Consider the following 23,182-nt stretch of genomic DNA (forward strand, 5'->3'; position numbering starts at 1 on the left):
TTGTTGGTTACTAAACAATGATGACAAATCTTAAAAACATCTTTGAAATTCTTTACAAACCGATAAAATAAGTTAGTTAATGTGCCACAAGTAATAAAAAAACAATAACTAGCCTTAAATAAAATAACTAAAATATATTATTAAAAGGAGTCCCTTTAGGCAAGGTGCCGAATATACTGGCAGCGTTCCCCCTTTGAATAGCTAGACTAAATCTTTGTCCGAAGTAGCTTGCTATTTCCTTAAAAAGCCTTATACCCCACGGACCAAGGGGTCTCGGCACCAATGGGACAAAATCATATTCGCCGAGCCTAGACCCTTATTTGCATGCTTTAGCTTTTTCAGCCACTGCACAAGCCGCACCAGCTCTTTTGTTGCTTCCATGTACATGGGAAGGGGCCAGCGTGTCTGAACAGGTTGCATCCCATACCAGCACCCCATCTTCCAAGGAATCAAACTCATACCGTCCGGTCTCTTGCCATCGTCTCTTGCAATACCAGGCTCAAGTAGACTTGGTACTTTGAAAAAATACCGATTAAATACTTTATGATTGTAATATGGAATATTTTAAGAATGATTAAACTTTATACGAGAACAATCATGTACTAGGTCATGCACTAACGCTAGATATAATTCCTTTGCTTGAGATTGCTGCCCATACCATTACTTTCGGACTATGCAGTGGTTTTTTTATGTTTCATTTTGAGGCTTTAGCTGACTGAGGAAAATATCCGTGGGGAAATGGCAGGTATCACCCCAGATTTATTGACAAGAGTTTTCACAAATCTGCGTTCGCGTTTAGAGGAGTGCCGTCTTCGATAGGGCCGTCATTTAGATGATGTTGTTTTTAAAAAGAAACTACATTTAATTACGCAATCATCCTATATTTTATTTTCAATAATACCTTTTGTGTTTATTTGTTTAGCCTATACTTTATAAATGCACGTTCTCTTGCGCCACCCGATAGTAATGTCCTTTATAGAACTTCTTCCAAAATACCACTAGCCTCACAGCATACTTTTAAAAATAAATCATCTCTTACGCATCAATTTCTGCTAAGTTTATAATATAGTTCGACATGAAGTCGTAGACAATAGCATTTCTGCTGCAAACATGCAACAATAGTGAAATGTATGAGAATGACATTTGCTTGTCACGTGCTGTTCACGCAAAGTATTGGACGAGATAAAGACGCGTTGGTTTTCATGTTAATAAATAAGATATTACTATCAAACAGTATAAAAAAAATACTTAAGATCAATAGAAAAAAAACATAAATATTCTGGCTTTAATAGAAACTAGATTATGTCTATTGTATAATAAATAAAATAAGATTGGAAATACAGAACTTATGTTCATATTATTTCTTTCGTACACAAACAAAGCTGCCCACAGAAGTTCTTAAAAGGCCGGCAACGCACTTCCAAGCCTTTTGGCTATGTGAGTGTCCATGGGCAGTTGTATCACTTAACATCACGTGAGCCTCTTGCCCGTTTGCCTCCTGTTACAAATAAAACCTAGGATGTCAGCGTAATTGGAATATTTGATATTGTTACCAGAAACTATTTTATAGTTATCTAAGAACTAACTCCAACCAAAACCAAATTCCTACAAACCAAAATTTAGATGGATTGCTTAAACATGAAACCGCTTTTACTTCTTTCCATTCCATTCTTATATCTATTGATAGGTATTTGCGTAGGTTTTCAAGCATCATCCGCCTTTTATAAGGTTTGGAACAATGAGCTTGGTGACCTTCCAAAAGGTTAACTTAACCTACCAGCTTAGATACAATTTGCACCGCTTAGATTTTTAAAAATATTATTAATATTAAACAATTTACGTTTCATACGATATATATATTTTATATTTGACCGTTTTACTATTTTTTCAATCAGATATATATAAAAACCCAATCAAGGACTGTGGATATTATGTTTTTTTAAATAAAATAAACATTTTTACTAATAACAAGAGAGAACATATCCGATTTCCTCTCTGAATAAAATTATAGCATTAGCTATAAGTTGTCCGCGCGTAAAGTATTCCTATCCGATAGGAGTTAATGTCACAGAAGCCAGTATACTATCTGCCACTGAATCGTTAGACACTATTTTTACTCTATTTTTCTTCGGAACGCAGAGAACAATTTTTCCTCTTTGTCCCCCGGCATAATTGAATTCCGTTCGGAATAAGTACGTTTTGTGGTAAGCCGTAACTCTTCGCCTTTGAATTTCTTAGCTCCGTCTGACATTTGCATAAGTTGAGTACACTTTAAAATGTTTTAGAACAATAGGGGAAATGTTTACGTCAATAGAACCTTAGAAATTTATAAATTACTTGTAAGTTCGTCTGCGTCCGTGAGTAATTAAACACTCATTTTCATTAATTAGTTCTCATCTCTTTGGGATAACTCTTATTCAGGAAAACTTTGATATTTTTTAATCCAGAAAAAATTGTAACTTCACAACATACATTTGTTACCTAAATAAAAAAAAGGTGCGTGTACTTATGTTCGCGCGTAAGAAGTTATACTTCTTTGGCATTATTAAAATAGTTTTTGATTGCAAGCAAATAATTAAATACAATTAAATAGTCAAAGACTGGAAAAGGAGTCATTATAGTCAATAAACTTATTTGAAAAATTAAATAAATAAATATTTATTATTATTCTCTTACATTAAGTGTAACATAAGTTCTATTATTATTCGAATGTTGTTTTTAAATTATGTCCAATGCCGTAGCATCTTCCGTGGGCAACTTCATTCTGTTAATTTTGTGTAACGGTGCGCGCGCATCGTAACATTTCACTCTCATCAATTTTTCATAACGCGCCTAAAGAGGCATAACTTCAAAAAAATTATTAAAACATATATAATATTTCTTTATTATACATACATAAAGAAATTAAAAATATACTGAAACTGAAGTGTTAATGACGTGAAATTCGAATAATCGATTCCAATTATACGATTCGTAAAACGTTTGAACGAATATATAATGTATTATTTAGTGTTGAAAATTACTAAGTAAATAATAATTTTTCACCAATACCAAGGAATACAAGGGAAATTGGAATTAATCAGATGCACGAGAAAGTCAAACTAAATATATATATATCGTACAATATCGCAATTCTAGGAGACATAAAGACATAAGATATACATAATGCAGTTTAAATTCCGTAACGTAAATCCCTCTATTTTTTGTCCTAAAATATATGACTTTTCCGGTAAAATATAAAACTCGCGTGGACAAAATTCTAAATTTCCGCGTTATTAAATCAAAATATTCAGTCGTATAAAGGTAAAATATTCTCCTTAAAACCTGCTCTCAACGTTTTCCACCATTTTCCGGGAAACTGAATATTTGTAACTTCATACCCGACCGAGCAACGAAGTACATGTCGGATTATATTTCATTTGATTTTGATGTTTTGTACAGCTTACCAACATTTACATTTCCACTCTCGAAGACCCAATAGTTGGGCTTATGTCTAAAATGATTTCGGATTGAAAAGCAAGCAACACTTGCCCCCTAACCATCCTTCTTCAATATATGAAATATAAGTCTTTCTTTATTAACTGAGCCCGGTCGCGCTAGAGAAATTCATATTCGCAAGTACCTAGTTGAGTATGTGTAATTTTTTGTATACGATATGGGTAACAAAGTAATGAGGTTCTCACACAGTGATAGCGTGAAAATTGCGTGGTAGGACAACATGATACACTTAATTTTGTAATTTCGTCTGTAGTCAACATCATTAAATTTTTTTTTTTTAAGAAATTGTTATTTACCACTTATAATTCTTTTTCGTTAGTTTCGTTCTTTATTACTGAAGGTCGTGCTGGTGTTGCATATCCTCCCTTGCCTCCGGTCTTTGGCAATCCTCAGCGCCTGTGTAATAAGGCTTGAAAGGACCATAACTTGGTCGGTCCACGAGTAAGGGATCGGTCTTAGGGTATCGTCTTCCACTCTGCCGTTGACCACAAGCTTCTCTAATGAGACCTCTGCGTGATATATGTCCAGAGAAGCTCAGAATGCTTTGGTAACACACTTAAACGCTTACCCGTAAATGAAGGATTTTCTCAAGCTTTGTATGTTACTTTCCAGTTTTAATCTAATGTATAATTCAGGTCACGTATAACGTAAATTTGTCTAATATGGAGATTTGCTCACAAAGTAACTTTTTCAAACTCTTGTCAGATCAATCCTATCCTTTGTAGAAGGGTGAGGGATTTTTTTTTATACTTGACTATTTTAAGAGATAGTGTTGGCCTAGTGGCTGTAACTCTCATCCCTGAGGTCGTAGGTTCGATCCCCGGCTGTGCACCAATGTGACTTTCTTTCTATGTGCGCATCTAACATTCGCTTGGTGAAGGAAAACATCGAGAGGTACCGGCATGGCTTAGACCCAAAAAGTCAACGGCGTGTGTCAGACACAGGTGGCTGATCACCTCCTTGACTATTAGATTGAAAAATGATCATGAAACAGATTCAGTAGGTTGAAGTGCCACTGATTTTGTTTTATTTTAAAAGATAAACCAACATACAGAAGCGTAATAACCGTATACGAGACTTGGCCTATTATTTCTACATTTTCTGTAGTTTGATTGCAAAAATTAATAATCTGTGATCGCAAAACGCACAAGAAAATTACAAGATCTAATGTAAAATTTAACAAAGCATTTCAATATTATAAACTGCGGATTAACTATAAATTGCTTTCAACCTCAATTTTAATGAATATTCAATCAAATTTCAGGAGCATTAAAATGTCTATTTCTAGGAAAATTTAATAAATCCTAGTCGGAAACATGAAGCCAATTAAAACCTTTATTTAGCAGCTAAATTGACTTCGCTAATTAAGTCGAGCTGAGGATCTTAGCCAAGAATGGGTCGAGCAATTTCAATAAACGAAGACCTTTCTTGACCTTAATATTGTGTCGGGTGTATAGTGGTAATTTTATATGATACTAGCTGACCCGGTAAACGTTATTTTTAGTTCAATAAAAATAACTATCTACTATAATAAGAAATAGTTGTTGATAGTAGTGGATTGAAAATTAAGGGATGTATGTATTTTTGTATGCTATATCATATCATAAAAACAAACAATTTTGTCTAACAAATATGTAAAAAATAAAAGTTATTGGTCCCACATTTAGGGGGATGAAAAATAAATGTCCAATTGCAGACCTAACCGATATGCACACATCATTTCACGAAAATGGGTGTCTACGGGATGCGATGCCCACCCTTTTTGAGCGTTTGCCCCCCTATTACATTTTATAAAAAAAACGAAAATCGGTCGAGCCATTTCAGATTTTAATTACAAACTCCGTGACACGAGAATTTAAGATTTAAGAAAAATTTACGAGTATGTTTAGCTTAAACTTTACGGGTGTTTTCGGCTCGATCGTAGCGGTATTAGGTTTTTCTTTTTATCATTGCTAAATATATTATGAATTAATTAAAATTACAGAAAACACCAAATAAAGAACTGAGGGGTTTAATCTTTGTGTCTGAAGGGCTACATCACTGTACCAATTATAAACTCCTTATCTAACTCGAACTACATGGAAACATTACAACAATCAGAGGGTTTTTACCTTATACATAAAATAAAAAAATAAAATAAAATATGTTTATTATGGAACATAAGATACATGTATCACTTATTCCACGTCATTAAATTTGAAGGCATCCCTACTCATCGGCAAAGAAGACAGAGGGGGTAGGCCGAGAGAAAAAGCCGGCGTAAAAAACTCTCGGTACTCTTTTAAAACAGCAAATCATCAAACAACACTTATTTAAAACAAATATCGCAAATTAATTAGAAGTAGCCTGTCTAGCACTAGTCCCATGCCCTTTTATCAACTAGATAATCGTTGACTTTATAGTAAGCCTTTTTACACAGCTTTTCTTTAATACATTTCTTAAATTTATTGAAAGGCAGTGATAAAAGAGCCTCTGGGATTTTATTAAAGAAGAGTATCCCTTTCCCCAAAAAAGAATAACTAACTTTAGATAGTCTAGTACGGGGAAATTGCAGCCTGCGTTTGTTCCGTGTATTAACATTGTGCGTATGTTCTATTCTAGTAAACTTATCACTATTTTTGTATACATACATAATATTTTCATAAATATATTGCGAGGGAAAGGTAAGTATATTAATTTCCTTGAATTTATCTCTAAGAGATTCCCTACATTTTAAATTTCATAATATTACATCTTATTTAAAGTTATGGAGCCAAGCAATCACATCCAAAAAATAACCTTTTAAGGGTACCCTTAGGTTGTGACCTTTTCATAGATAGCTGAAAACCTAGTTGGTAATTTCACTATGATTTGACAAGAGTAATCACGTAATATGGCATAAAGTAGTGAACTGTCCCCTTATAAAAACTAAATCAGAAATTCTGTTTTCAATCTTTCTCTTTTCGTCACAGCGTAAACACTATTTGACAGAAAGGGACAAAAGAGTACTAATTTTAGGAGTACTGTACTTTCGTACGTTAATAATGCACTTAGCGAAGCTTTATAAGAAACTTGCTAATTATCCTACAAGGCCCCTATGATAAGTTATGCTGGTATAAAATATTTAATTTGACAAAATCCTGAAGGTATTTTCTTGTAACTGGAATTTATAAATTAAACTCTTAAATTTGTACAGTAATTAATGTAGGATTAAAACGAAAAAGGTTTCGCTTAGGTAGTTGCTTTAGTGTATATTTTTAAACAGAGCTGTTGTTGCGGTCGTCTATTCGAACCCCTGCTATGGTCTTCTATATTTTTCCATATGCGTACCACCTGATGTCGTATGGTGGAAGAAGACATCATCAGGTATGTCTCACACTTAAAAAATATACGAGGTGGCCATGCTTATAAAAAAAAGCTGAACACGTAATCTATATCTATCATACTATTCAGTTCATACATTAGTATAGAGATAGGAGAGAATTTGTATGTATCGAAATTACTTATACGTTGATTCACAATAGCAATAATTGTTCCCAAATCATCAATCATTATTGATTATAATATCATTATTCCTGCATAATAAACCTAGAAAATACATTTAAGCGCCATTTTGTTTTTCTATTCTTACAGAATCCGGCAATAGAACCTACATTTTATTTAACCAACTAACTACTCTTATCTTGATTAAAATGTAATATATGTTCACCACATTTTACAAATTATTTCTCAGAAAAAATTGCGTCTGCTAAGCCTTGCCTTAATCTCTTTTATAATGAGTTTTTCTTTGGAGTATTACGATGCGCTGTTATAAAATAGATTTTAAATGAAATTATTTCTTGCTATTATTTAATATTATCCTGCACTAGCTATACTAAATTTACTTGTTTACTTCAAGGGGTTTCATACTTAAATACTGGTTTTAAAAGTTTGAAATAATCATATTTTGTTTACTCAACACTTCAGCTAGTAAATAATATTGGAGAATTGTTTATTTAAAACTGATTCCTATCTAACCAACTACAATAAGCCCAAAGGTATATGCAACATGTACCATTATACACGTAAAACTCACCTCGATTTATTTTACAGATAAAAATCTCATTATTATTTACCCTTCTAAAATGTATCTCAATAGTATTGAAGACGTACGTCAAGCCAGTTATGATCCAATTATTTAAAGGAAGGATTTTCCCGAATATCGGCCATCTTTCGAAGAAGGCTTTAGAATTTCGATTGAAACAAGTTGGCTTTTAATTCTCATCGAAACTTTTGAATTTAAACTTGATAAGTCGTTGGCGTTGGTTTAATTCAATCCCTTAGATTGCTACTTGACCTTTTACCACAAATAAACGGAATACGAAGTATGTACAATAAAATAGCTCTTTAATTATTATTAAAATTATTATTTAATAATTAAAACCTTTAATTAAATATAAAAATCTGTAACATTTTACTATCTTCAATAAACCCATGGAATACTTACACAGTCGATGATTAGTTATTTTATTTATTTGTTGTATACATAATCTGAAATAAAAAAGAAGAATATAACAGTGTGTTTGAAACACAAATTGGACACAGTTTTCTATCCACCAGAACGTCGAACAGATTGAAATAATTAACTTATATACTATTTATAATTAAGTATTATATTATATACTATTAACTTATATATTATCATAACATTATAGCCATAAAATTGCATCATTGAAATGTCACAAACCAATTGAAACATAGACGCTCCATGCAAGAAACCTGTATTCGACGAGAATGCTATTACAAGTACATCCTGTGTTCGAATAAGAAGTGCTCTGACTATTATATATTATATATATATATATATAATATAGAATATATTATATATATATAATATATAGAATATATTATATATATAATATATATATTTCTATAAGCATACTAATCAGACATCATCTTCATTGACTTTTTTGAAGTTCATTTGGCTAATTCCCTGACTATATTGGTGTCTGAGGTATTAAGTAACGTATGTGTATATATTATCATAAGCAAAATAGCATTTGTAAATATACAACTTTTTGTATTATATTTACAGAAAATTTTAGGAAGGTGTCTCTTGAATATTTCTTCAACATTACTTCTTTGAAGTTTGTAGTTATTTTCATTCCTACAATTAGTTGGACTGTCAGTCAAGACATGTACTCTTCTGTTTTCTCATGTCCCTTCAGCAGTTTTGTTGCAAGGACAGTCTGCATTTTGTTTAACTATATGTGTTTATATTATACACGACAAAACTGTGTTTTGAGTGTGTTTTAGATATTGTGAAACAAAATGTCATTTACAATTCAAAACACATTAAACCGTTTTAATATTGTAATGATGAAATTTTACGGGAAAAAATTAAGTATGGTACATGAACTTAATGTTCAATCATTAACTAAAGCTAAAAGCAGTTAGGATAGTAGAGCACACAGTGTCTTATTTAATTCAAACTCCCAGTTATATATGTAAGGAACATATCAAATACTTGTTAAGATTTACATAATTTCAGAATTTCTCTATACAATATACAGCGCCTGAAATATGGTTCTACATTTTTGAAGTTATACTTCTTTAGGCGCGTTATGAAAAATTTATGAGGGTGAAATTTAACGATGCGCGCTCACCGTGACACAAAATTAACAGAATGAAGTTGCCCATGGAAGATGCTACGGCATTGGACATAATTTAAAAACAACATTCGAATAATAATAGAATGAAAACACCTGCATGTAAGAGAATAATAATAAATATTTATTTATTTAATTTTTCAAATGTAAACTGAACTTTATTGACTATAATGACACATTTTCCAGTCTTTGATTATTTAATTGTAATTAATTATTTGCTTGCAATCAAAAACTATTTTTAATAATGCCAAAGAAGTATAACTTCTTACGCGCGTACACGCGCCCTTTTTTTTGTTATTTCTGTATTAAGCTTAGCCCAAAACAACGCTTGAACTTGGAAGTGAAGAAATTAAAGGAAAATTATTGTGCAAAAGATAGTACAAAACGTGTACCTATAGATAAAGAAGTATCACAGATCAGACCATGACCAAACATGACAATTAACATTCGCTCGTACGGTGAAGGAAACCGTCTTAGACTACAAAGTCGACGGCGTGTCAAGTACAAAAGGCTGATTACCTACATCCCAAATATATACCATATTAGCAAAAAATATCACAAAACAGAAATTTGAAGGCAAGACAACGGGCTATAGTACTGTACTGTGCTGTGCTAGTTTTAGTGCTGTTTTTACCAAGACAAAACAGATGTTATTAATATAAACTTATTTTACACAACTAGTTCTGTTAGATAAATAATAAAATTGTTGTATAATTAAACAAATATCAGATGTTGTTACAAGCAATATTCATTTTGGCTTAATATCCGAGTTTGAAAGCGGATCTCTTTCTCTCACACACATAAGCCACAAATACAGTGTCTTCGAGATTTTAAAAATAAAAGATTTACTTTAGTATCGTAATATACTTCAAAAGCCAAAGTTTTAAGCATCTAAATATCTGTTTGCAATCAGAAAGAATTTTTCACGATTTATTCGTATATTCAACGAATCGAAATAAAACTCCTTATCTGCAGCTTTTCATTTATATTCTGTGGACGTTCGATTGGAATGTACCTCGCAGCTGTCATAGATGCAATATTTCAACGTTTAAATGTATTGAGCAGACGAACATAATATTCAAATGAACCTCTCTAAAATCTCTCCAGGTCTATTCAATACATTCAGAGGATTTTCTTGCCAGTCAGTTTGAAGAGCTTTTAAGCATTAATTTGCAACGAAGTGAAAATTATAGTAGCGAAGCTCTGTTAGTTTTGGCCAAAAGCAGAGACATTTTTGTTCCTAGATTTGTTTGAAATAGGAACTATATATATTTCGTTTTTAATAAAACCAGTTCTGATTTGACTTCCGGTTTCAATACGCCATAGATAAGCGTACAACTTCAACACAAGGCGGTCCAATTACGACATAATCCTTTCTAAATTAACATATATAATAGCAAACAATATTATATTCCACATAATATGACGAACGCGTTAAATGAGCTTATTTATCAGTAAGGCTATTCCGTCTTATGCTCACGACATTGATGAACACAGCAAAGTGAGTGTGCAAAATACTCCTTTATTTATTCACTGCAGGCATATGGGAGTGACGTGTGTTTTATGAAATTTCACGCTAAGTGCCGCTCGTTTATATTACTCCACATTCATAAGTTATTAAAGTAAATCGACAAACGCCCGCGTCTCTACCCGCATTATCTTTATAAAGTTACTTTGCAAAGACACCTTAATAAAATTCGTATGATCATTCGCCTAAGGTTTAGGCCGGCAACGCACTTGCGAACCCTCTGGCATTGAGAGTGCCCATGGGTGGCGGTATCACTTAACATTAGATGAGACTCCTGCCTGCTATTCTATAAAAAACTATTTGCAAAAAAGTAAATATATTACGGCAATGTTGAGAACTATGTGAGCCAGTAATAAATCCTGTTTCTTTACATAGAAAATCGTTTTCCAAATACGAACTACAATTACGTATAAACATTTTTAAGAATATTTTCTTAAATTTACGGGAGTATGAAAATTAATAAAAAGAACTAATCAATTTATATTAATACGATGGAAATAATTTAACGGACCTAATATTATTAAATATTTATATTTAATATTTATTTTAATTATATTCATTGAAAGTGAATAGAAATACCGTATATATGACATAATTCAAAATTAAAAAAAAAATCATCAATCATCAATGAAGAAATACATGTTAAATGCTTATAATTTTACAATTACTGCCAGTTCTTAAATCAAGGGTGTAGAACGGACGGGATGAACTGGCAATAAACTCTTCGCCACTCTTTTTTGTTCACAAAATGTTTGTAAGGAGCTGCAACCTCCTGTTCCACATGTTTAAGTAACTATAATAATAAATAAATAAATAAATATATAAATGAAATTGACATTTAATATAATATACAATATACATTTATTTTTATATTTCTCATATGAGAAATGCACACAAAATATCATCTAATAAACCTATAAAGTTAAGTAAAATTAGTTAGCGGACATGCTAGCAACATCAATTATTGCTATCTTAGCGTAGAACTTTGCCTTTTCAACACTGCAAACAATACGTTTAATATTTACATAATATCTACATTCTTAAATTGTAGATATAATTCAAACTATTTATCACTGCAATCATGTGTTAGTTAGGATTTAGTCAATATTTTCTAGGATATTACAATCATACCAACCAAACCTTTTATCGAAATGTTTATTGAATACCGAATTATACGTTTCAAATAAAATAAGGGTAACGTTGTAGGGTTATTAATCATCTCGACAGGTATTACCTTACGGCGTTAATTACGTCAGTTCCCCGATACTTATTCAAAATAAACAAGAAATTCAGTTTAATGGAGTTCATCTATCACTGGATCAGTATTCAGTAAAAATGTTTATAATGTTATGATTGATGTGATTCATGTCTGCCTTTCTATATTTAACGCTGTGATTTCCCGTTGTGGAGTGAACAGCCGATGTCTTAAACGGAATGAATACGGAGATAAAGAATGATACTTCAAAGATTTTGCAAACGTGAAATTTATGCCACAACGGTGAGATTGATCCTAGTACGTCCAAATATACTTGTATGCATTAAGCATATAAAACCTATATTTGATTAGAGTCCTAATGAAAGAAGATAACGAAACAGCGCGGCAAATTAAAAAAAAATAGTATGGTTTTAAAAGTTTGATATATTTTGTGGATTAAACTTACTTGATTTTATTTTATTATTTTTTACATTGATAGTAACTGTATTTCTATGAAATTAAATACTATACGTATTTAGTATTTTATTATTGATACTTAAAATGACTAGCATTGCATGGAAAACTAAAACTATATTTATTATTAAACACAACTTTATTCGGAATAATCAAAATCAGAATCCAAAAAATCAATAAAACAAAGTTTAGGCTATTATACCTGTTAACTATTCGGAAATAATATATAATTGAAATAAAAATGAGTAATTGCATGAAATATCAAGACAATAAATCATACCAACCTAAGAAATTCAATGACATTCTGTGTTGCCATCCAAAAGTTTTCAAATAATTAAATTATCTTCTTTCATTAGCCAGACTCTATAACTAATTGAAATAATCAAACGTAGTATTAGAATTTTAATTTAACGCGGTTATTTCATACTATTATTATGTTACTTTAAATATTAAATTTTAAGTATTTATCGCTTCAGAAATATGTATAAATTATGGTAGTGTTTAAATACAATAATTAAAAAAAATGTAAAACGATGCGATGAGTTTCAGTAGATTAAAGGGTCGGCAACGCCCTTGCGAGCCCTCTGAAGTGTGAGTGTCCTTTCGCGGCGGTATCTCTTAACATCGGGTGAGCCTTCTGCTCATTTGCCAAAATTGGATGATGGCTGCTTTATATTACTAGTTTAGTTGTTCCTAATCCTTGGGATTGATTTGCTCCAGTTCAAACAATTTGTATGAAAATACTTAGCGATTGAAAAGAGTGGCGGGAAGTTTCTTGCCAGTTCTTCTTACCCGCTCTACGAAATTGACTTGCGAAGTGGTAGTAAATGTAAATATACAATTAATTTAACTTCTTTCTGACAATTCATAAGTGTACTTACATGAATAAAGATATTTTGAGTTTGAGTTCATTTTCTCATATAAGTTTAATATAAAAATAAATTTCGAATCGAATAATCGTCGAATCAAAATATCGTCACTGAATATAAATACATAATATACAAATACTTTTTGTTTACAATTTGACAACGTCAAAGACTTTCCCAGAAACTGAAAAAGCGGGGCTTACATTAAAAATACGTCTGTGGTACAAAAAACTCACTTTCAGACAAAAAATTTGAAGCCGTCCGTTTCAAGAGCAAGAATATTATTTGAATCTCAGGAATTTCATCTTTCCGTGAATAGGAATGTTTGAAAAGATTGGACTTGTGAAACATAATATTTGTCTAGGATTACTTGGTTTGAGAATTACCCTTTATACAAAGGACATATTTGTCAGAAATGTTTTCTAAATTCTAATAAAATTTATTTGTGACACAGCGTGTACATTGCGATTGCTAGCTTTAGACTATGAAGTATAGATATTCCTGTAGATGTACTTCTACGTAGGATTAAAATAAGTGTAAAAGTTAAATATAGCTATGTAAATATTAAACTATAAATAAAAAATAAATAAATCAGTGGCGCTACAACCTCTTAAGGTATTGGCCTCAGATTTCTGAATCTGTTTCATGATCAGTTATAAATCTAATAGGCAAGTAGGTTAATCAGCCTCCAGTGCCTGACACATTGATGTTTTCCTTCACCGTTCGAATAAATGTTAAATGTGTAGAAAGAATGTCCATTGGTGCACAGCCGGGGATCGAACCTACGTCCTCAGGTATAAGAGTCGCACGCTGAAGCCACTAGGCCAACACTGCTCTAATAATTGAACTATAATAAATGTATTTAATATCGAATCTTTTACATCAAACATATGGTTTGAACATAAAACACATTTTGATTCGCTGGATAATTAATTATGATATTATATAGACTTATTTTATTAAGAGAAAATAACTAATAACTAAATAGTTTACACACAAAAACAAGTTGCGCCAAGAGTTCTAAAAAATCGTGAGGAAACTAACGTACTAGTATTTGGCTAAAAGGAGAAGTAAAAACTTGATTCCAAAACCCATACAGACCTGTGTAGGCCACTGGTTTTTAAATAAGACGCAATAGGTTTGTAAATTAACCTAATAAAAGTCAACCTTTAGGCCTAGACAATAGCCCGAAACAATGCGGGCGGCCTATTAAAATTCTTTATCATGCTTGTCGTGAAAATACACAAGTGTATTCAGTAAAATAAACAAAAGCACGCATGCATGAAGTATAAAGGGGTTTTGCCGTGTTTTACTCAATTTCGAGTACGGTAACCACAGTCATTTGTTCGGCCCAGCACTGAAACAAGTTTAAACAAATTTCAACGCGCCAACCGCCCTGTTTAACATTCTTTGTATAATCAATTTTGGACGCGATGAATGCTAAATAGTTGAGGAATTTATTGGTAAGGCTTTTCATTGGATATTTTAAAGTTTTATTGAGTGGAATTTATAATTTTGATTTTATATGGCATAACAGATATCACAAAATAATTTGTGTTAGCGGTGATAATGTATTAATATTAATAGTTTCCAGATATGCCATTTCGATTCCACAAGGCTGTGTATTGCAAGGATTACTTCATTTACAATACAAGTGTGGTAGTATTAATAAAGTTTTAATTATTACAACACCAGAACAATAAATCTATAATTGACAATCCGAAATTTTTTTTTTCAAAAACACCTACTGTTCGTGTATGATGTTATTACTTGAGGCAGTAGGTTAGAACCTCGAGGGGGTGAAGAAGAATATATCTGGGATGTCTTTAGACCCATAGATCATACAAATTTTTATTTACACACTGTTGCCGGCTTCTACTTGCCTATTAAAAATTTTTCTTCCATAAAGGGTAAAGTAAAGTAAAAGTAAAAAAATCATTTAATCATATAGGTAACCTAATGTACACTTATGACTTGTCAGTAAAGAAATACATATTAATGCTTCTAATTTTACATTTACTGCCAGTTCTCAAATCAAGGGCGTAGAACGGAAGAGAAGAACTGGCAATAAACTCTCCGCCACTCTTTTTAATCGCCATATTTTTTTTACACAACGTTTGTAAGGAGCTGCAACCATTACACCATGTTCCACATGACATATTAAGTAATTTATAATAATAACATAGATTAAAAAAAATCAAAGACTTGTCCTCTATCAGCAGGAGGCATGGTGATATAGGAGCACGCACTTACATTCTCGTGGGAACAACACGCAAACATAGTCGAAATAACTAACATCACCGCATACACGAATTCAAATACGACCAGTCATCACAAATAGCACCCGTTCACGAGTATGACGCATGGCCAGCCATCGGCCGGTAATTTCTTTATAAAATTAAAATCCTTTTTGCTATAAAACACTGTGCTAATATCTAGCCGTGCGCTGTACGAGTCCTCAATAAAAGCCAGACTAGATCGTGAAACGAAAAATACATTTGTAATGCTTTGAGCAGACCATTTTTATGTACAGTATATTATGTATGGGACATTTACGACATGTGTTGCAGGCTGCAACTTTGGATCGGGGACATTTTGTCATTATGTTCTCTATGTATTTTAAACTACCTTCACAAACTAAATTCACATTATAGCAACACAGCAAAAAATATCCAAGTATATAAGTTGTTCAGGCAAGTTAAATAATAGTAGCTTATAAAATTATAATTAAAAACATTTTTCAATCGAGCCAAAGGCGATGTTTTAATTGAATTAAACGAATCAGTTGATACCTAGCTACAGTTTTCCACACAACCTATAGTCATGGTCAAAATTGGAATCGAATTAAAAATGTATTGTTATATATAGTCCTTTTCATGAAAGAAGTCCCCCAGACGCGGCGCTGCAATCGCATAATGTAATGTTGCCATTTATGAGTAAAAAATTTACCTATTTTATTTACATTTAGCAGATGTAATTTATCAAATAATATTATTTTCCGCATGTAAAAAGTTAGCATTTCTGTTGTGTAAAAAGTATATTTTTATTTACTTATATTAGCGGTGTTCTACCTACTTACAAGGAAAAGATGAGAAAATAGGGTAAAGAAAAGCAATACAATTTTTTATTCAGAGTTTTATTGCATAATAATTGTTGGGTTACAATTTTTTTCGAAGTACACGCCACTATTATACCTTCGTTTGTAATTCTTGTTACAGTTTTCTCTGACACACCTGCAATTAAATTATGAACAATTAAAAATAATAGTAACTTTAAGTTTATAATGCTTATATAATATGTAATATATGTTTTAATTTCAGTTACCTAGTTTCATCACGTTATGTATTAATTCAATATTGTCGCAAAAACGAATTTAAATCATAAAAATCCCATCAATACAGCAAAAAAATATTAAATGGCAACTCTAAAAAGTACCTGTTATGGCGGCAATTCTCTTCCGAACATTGTTTAGTGGTATTAAAACACCTTGATTCTTATGTTCCGCTTCACAGAACTCTTTCACCTTTAATATCATTTCTCGAGCCGAACTTTTTACAACTTTTGGCATTGTAATCAATCTTTAAAATACACTAAGCTATTTAAAAATTCACAAAAATCTACCACATCAAACGAACTTGATAACATCGACGAATGACAACATTGCCGACCTGTCAAATTTAGTTCCAAAAATCACCGCGGGACTTCTTTCATGAAAAGCACTATACATATAAACGCAAAAAACTACCACAGATAGGTGAAATAATAATTTAGCATATTTAGCCATAGACTATGTATATGGCTGGCCGTCTAGCAAATCGAAACTCCTTGGTAATGACGTAAATACGATAGGCAATAGTTACATAAACTACAGATATATTGAAAAACAGCTTTAAGATTAAAATGTCTTTTTTTTCTTTTTTTTTTATTGAGAAAAAGCTTGCCAACTCTCGGCACACTAGCACATTGGTAAAAACAAACACAATATACAATGTTTAGTGTGACAAGCACTTAAAGGCAAACATGACTTACAAATATATAGAGATCATAACCTATTACAACACAAACATAACAAACATTACATGTCTTTCATTATTAACTTAATAATTGTTTTAGTGACAGTTATAAACGTTTTTGTATGAGTTGCAGTTTGCAGTTGCTGCAGTGTCATCCGAAGTTTAGTTCGAATTTTAAACATCAGGACATTTATAATTGTGTATTCAACTGAAAAATAATAGTTTTTTTGTGAAATAACTCTTCAAATATATTATTTTATTTGTAGCTCTTAATTGATTATTCAGGCTTTGCTTTTGACATCCAAATGTATTGCGGTTGCACACTTTGTATACTATTAACTGTACAGAAAAATCCCTTGTACCGTTTTTAAGACACATTTTATGATAGATATGATAGACAACTAATAATCTTTTTTTAGGAAAATTATAAAAATTTACTTCAAAAATAAAAAATAATATAGATAATTTATTTTTAAACAAATAAAATAACCACCTTCAAAAGGCGTCGGCGTCGCAAGTGTAGCATTTTTCAAGAGACATTTCATCTCCTGAAAACTATCTGATTAGAAAATTCTAATTCAAATGCAAATCATTTAACACATCGTTCATCCAGATCCAAGAACGGCAGAGCAACAACCACCCCTTTCCGGTTTCTTTAATCGGTTAAAAAATAACCTCTAACACGTTATAACTTTGTAAAACGTGCGAGGAAATTTTCAAACATTAACCGATAAAGTTACCGAATTATCGAAAAGAACATGTGACGTGAATAAAAATTGGAGTAATTTCATAATTTTAATCCTTCTATCCAGGTTTCCTGTAATTTCGTACATATTAACCTTTGTATGTCATATGCCGATTTCGTGATAATTCCAATAAGTGCTATTTAGAGAAATTATCACCCTTACGGCTTAGTGGTAATATAATCAGAGATATTGAGTGGTTCTGGTTTAGATTTACAAAACAATTGTTTCAAGTAGTTAGTAACCAAAGGATTACTTAATTTAGATATTTTCGGACTTCAAATAAATAAAATAAATTTAAAAGTACTACCTATTAAGACTTATTGTAGACTAGATAGTGTTTTATTAGGCTACCCATGAACCGACTTGCCACATATAAAGTAATTAAGAATTAAAGCTTATCAAACAAGAAATAGCTGTCTTACATTCGACACTACATAAACTCCGTAAATAAAAAAGATTCATGAATAAGAATATTTTTATTTATTACGTTAGTAGGACGAATTTTACAATTTTATAAAAAATTATTTACCCGTACACAAAATAAAAATGTCATTTTCCGTTTCATTTCATCACTGCATGTGCCACAGAGGAAATTAAATTCCTCATTATACAGCTTGGTGCACTGAATTTTAACATGTGCGACGTCTCTTCAATTAAATCATATTTCTTTTGGAACACGGATATTTTAAAAGTTTATTCGCATTTTAATTTATATGCACGCGAATTTATTATGTATGCATTTAATGGCAATGTAAAAAGGTTTTATATAAATTCAAATTATTATTATGGTGTTTCGTTTAATTACAATTGGTCAAACGGAAAGTCGGATCGTGTCACGTGTCTTAATTAGAATAGAGATATTGTTGACAAATTTTAAGACCAATTTAAAAGCACTACTTACTTATGATACTACACCAAAGAGCGTACAACTTCAGTTTACCATGGCCGGCGACTACCTATTATCATATTTAAAAAATATTATCGCTTAATTAATTATAGGTACTCTGAAAGAAATTATTTTTTCAACAAACTCTACCCGTGTTCCCAAAAAAGGTTAATTAATTTTCAATCATAATGCTTGAATTTTCAGTATTATCAACAAGCCCAAATGATGGAGAACCATACCTGCACGTGATGGCGAGACCCTCCGTATACAACGCAGGGGTCAAACGAGCTATTTACTGCAAAGGACGAAATATGCCAGAGGTATTATGAAGTACACAATTATGATATTTGAAATGTATGTTGTAGAGGTTATATAAGTCCTCATCTAATAACAATCGAAAGACAAACGCACTTAATAATTTTTAATTATTAAATGCATTTTAATTCAGTGAATATTGCCTTTTAAAATTTGTAGTTTATCATAAAAAACAATAAACAGCAATCTTAAACAATTAATTATTTTTATAAAACATTTACTGGCTAAATCAATTTTGCAATAAAATATGTTGTAATATGGGTTTATATTTAGTTGAGAGTATTAATTATAGCGTGAGCCAAAGGCAATCAATTAAACTTATATAGGTAAATAAATACTAAAAATTATTATTCCCTTCCAGTTAATAGACTGGCTATCACCGAACGGAGATGTCGTAGAGGGCCGCTCTACCAAAAACACCAGGGTTTACGTGGAAAGGTCCAAGAACGATTCCCTCGTGAGCAGCTTAGTAGCTCTCATCATTCAAGAGACAATGATCGAAGATACTGGCAACTGGACCTGTAGAGCGGGTTCCTTGAATGAAACTATTGAAATCACTGTTGGGGGTAAGACAATTCGTATATATAACCCTGTCTCAAACAGTTTATGTGTGAAAAATTATCTATTTTAAAAAGCTGGAGCGGCAGAGCAGGCGAAAAATAATGAACGGCTCAAAAAGTCTTTCCTCTAACTTCGATTTTGTTCCCTTTGGGGTAGAGACCCTTAGGCTGTGAGGTCCAAGTGCACAGGCGCTAAAAAAAGATTTAAGTTGGCGCCTGGTAGATAGTACCGGTGACCCCAGAGCTGGTGCTTTCCTCGCTTAACGAATTAGTATTGCAATACAGCGAGGAAATGCTGCCAGCGTTTAAGGTTATTTTTATTATTACTATATAGGTTAATAAAATTGAAAATACTGTAATTTTTTGAAACATAAAATTTCTAAGCTTATCCTGCAAAAATGCAACAGAAGTTGGACGAAGTGAGCGCGTTATAAAATATAAAATAAAATAAAAATCGATAAAAAACCGATATTAAAGCTTAGAATATCTTAAACAAAACTTATTTAACAGAAGCGAATTAATTACATTATTTACGTAACTCCTTTCGAGTGCCTTTCATCATTGTGTTAACGTAACGCTTTTGACACCCACATACAAAAAAAATCCACAAAGTATATAAATTTATAATCGATACAATAACTCGCTTTTTAATTTTAAACAGTAAGTCCACACTTAATTAATTAAAATTTCGTAGGCTAGTTGGTTTTCGTCGAGGTTCCGCCCGTTCCGCAAAGGATAACTCCTACAAACTTTTGTCTCATTTCTTGTACTAAACAAATTAGAACAAAGTTATTTAATAAATTACCCAGTAACATTCCTGAAGATTACTCTTGAAAAGAGCTAATTAATATTTGGAAAGTTTCAACTGCTTAACTTAAATTTATGTTATGAATAAAACGAGTCGTGCTCTTGGTAACAATTACGAATCCCCGAAATGTATATGGTTTAAATGGAAGTTTGAAGCTAGGTGAGGGGTACCGGGTTCGATTCCCGGTTCGAGGGCAAGTTTTAATTTAATTTAAATTTGTTCTCGGCCTTTGGGAGGGTTGTGCGGTACCGGGCGAGTGCCTTGGAGGAAACCGTACTTGGAGGACATGATCGAATTTCTAAAGACAAGCACGAATTATAAAAAATCCTATACTTATTATTTAAAATTATTAAAATTAAACTTGTTTTTTGGAAATCTGTTAAAACCACTATTTATTACGTAATTTTTACTCTTTTTCAGTAAAAGCAATGATACCCAATAAATATGAAATCATCGAGGGTGAAGAAGGGAAATCAGTCAAGTTCGATTGTGTTGCAAAAGGTCACCCGGCACCCATAGTACAGTGGTACATGGAAAACGATCCTATTACTAGTGAGTATTTACTGTGAATGTTTTATATAGTCTGTGAAGAGATAAGGATATATAATCAGTGTGTCAAGTGCTGGAGGCATGAAGCTGATATAAGTTTGTCTTCGTTAAGTTGACTTCATAATTTAAAAGGTTGATTTGTATGTGAGTGGTGTATGTGTGCAGTAAAGAGCAAACAATTATGATACTTATGTTCGTTTTTCTTATGTATTACGTGATCAGACCCGCATAAAACCCTGTTTTGGGATATTGATTAAGGATTTTTTTAAGAATCATTATAACAAAAAACACAAATACTTTTAACTTTTGTAATGGTGACATATCGGGCAACTATGCCTCTATCCACTGCCGTTGTTTGAAATCTATCCAGTGATGTCAACTTGGGGGTTATCCCCCCAAATTTAGTTGGAATGAAGAAGTCTTAGTCTCATTTATTTACTAAACATATTTTTTTTTAAAACGCACAATGTTCTGTACAATTTATATTAAGACTCAGACTTAGAACTCAACTAACAAACTAATCCAAATATACACAAAAAGCGTGTAAAAACTACATTGAAATATTAAAAATCCATAGTATTCCAAGATCGGAGTTATACTTAAATGTATTATTGATGCATATTTGAAATGAGTGTAGATACAACACAAAACTTTAGGGATATTTGAAGTTCTACGGGGAACATTCTGTACGAGTTGGAATCACTGATCACTGAAACTATCGTTTAGTGTGCAATTACTAACTACAAGCCGCGCATGCGTTGTCGCCTGTCGGCCGCCGGGCGCCGGCCAGCGGTGGCGTCAGAGTTGTGGACCCGCCGAGTCGCCGCTCGCGACACATTTTCAAATAACAATACAGTTGGCGACGCCCGACAGAGAGGGAGTGATTTCTATCCGCGCACTACGTGTCGTACTCGTATTATGTGTATTTATCGGTTTTACTACATTGGATTACAACCCACACGGTACCGAAAACTAGTCATATTGGGGCCCATCAGGTTTAACTTTTTTTTTACTTGTAGTGCTGAGTGTGAACTTTTAATCATGCTATTCTTACGGCATTTCTGAAGATACTTTCAATCCCACCAAACGTCGAGACAGCACGGGTAACTTCCAATAGCAATAGCGACGTTTTTGTATGCGATTTAATGTAAACAAATGTCAACATTGAGATTCGATTTCGCATTTCTTTCGTCATTGAGACATCACCGGATAGATTTCGGCAGTAAGTAGAGGAGGCATAGATAGCCGAAGTGCAACCGTTACTGTACCGACGCAGCAATGTGCAATGACTTTCTGATTCAATAATTATACTGCCTCTTACATGTGAGATTATGTGCGGGAGCGCTATTCTTCAAAGCAACAAGCATTTACAATAGTTCTTTTTTGTTTCTCTTCCAGATGATCCCAAAAAGTACATAATACGGGTGAAGGCGGACAACCATCAGCTCGAGATTAAGAACTTGACACATCGGGACACCAATGAGTACGTGTGCAGAGTGACTCAGAAGGCATTGTCTCACTTCGCTGATAAAAGGGTGCAACTAAACGTAAACCGTAAGTATCTAATCGTAATTTGAATGATACAAACAAGTTACTCTAGGGGATGAGAAAGTAAAACAAAAGACGAATGGATGGATACATCGCGATAGTCAAAATTAATATTACTTTAAATTTGAATAGATATTATATATTCTTTTGAAATTACTGTTATTAATAAAATCTTGGTATTGTTTTTCATTTATATGCTTGTCTGTATGCTGCCGCAATGAATATAAAGCTATCCAAACATAAGACATTAGCTGGACAGCATATGTATAGTGTACATATGTGAATAAAAACATTATTTATTCACAAAAATACATACACTATCCTTACAGTACTAAACTAATACGATAATGTGAAACAAAATAAAATATATAATATCAAATACATAATATACACAATACTTATAAATAAATGTACTTGTAAATAAATAAATGTTTGGTATAAATTATTTCAGATAAACCCTTCTTGGTGGACGAAAACAATGAAGTTTCATACTCCAAATATAAGGCGGAAGAGGTTTACGCGATCATCAATGAAACGTAAGTAACAACAAACATAAAGACAAAAAGATT

General features: G+C 32.2%; 1 protein-coding gene across 1 annotated transcript in view; it reads left to right on the forward strand.

Annotated features, from left to right (window-relative positions):
* LOC125055275 (neural cell adhesion molecule 1) overlaps positions 1-23,182 on the forward strand; it is a 112,967-nt gene that overhangs the window by 84,745 nt on the left and 5,040 nt on the right. Inside the window, exons 2-6 of the mRNA XM_047657664.1 lie at positions 19,038-19,153; positions 19,510-19,714; positions 20,937-21,068; positions 22,464-22,619; positions 23,065-23,149. Of these exons, the coding sequence (XP_047513620.1) occupies positions 19,038-19,153; positions 19,510-19,714; positions 20,937-21,068; positions 22,464-22,619; positions 23,065-23,149 (694 nt within the window). The remainder of the gene's footprint in view (positions 1-19,037; positions 19,154-19,509; positions 19,715-20,936; positions 21,069-22,463; positions 22,620-23,064; positions 23,150-23,182) is intronic.

This window comes from Pieris napi, chromosome 13 (assembly GCF_905475465.1).
Source record: "Pieris napi chromosome 13, ilPieNapi1.2, whole genome shotgun sequence".
NCBI lineage: Eukaryota > Metazoa > Arthropoda > Insecta > Lepidoptera > Pieridae > Pieris > Pieris napi.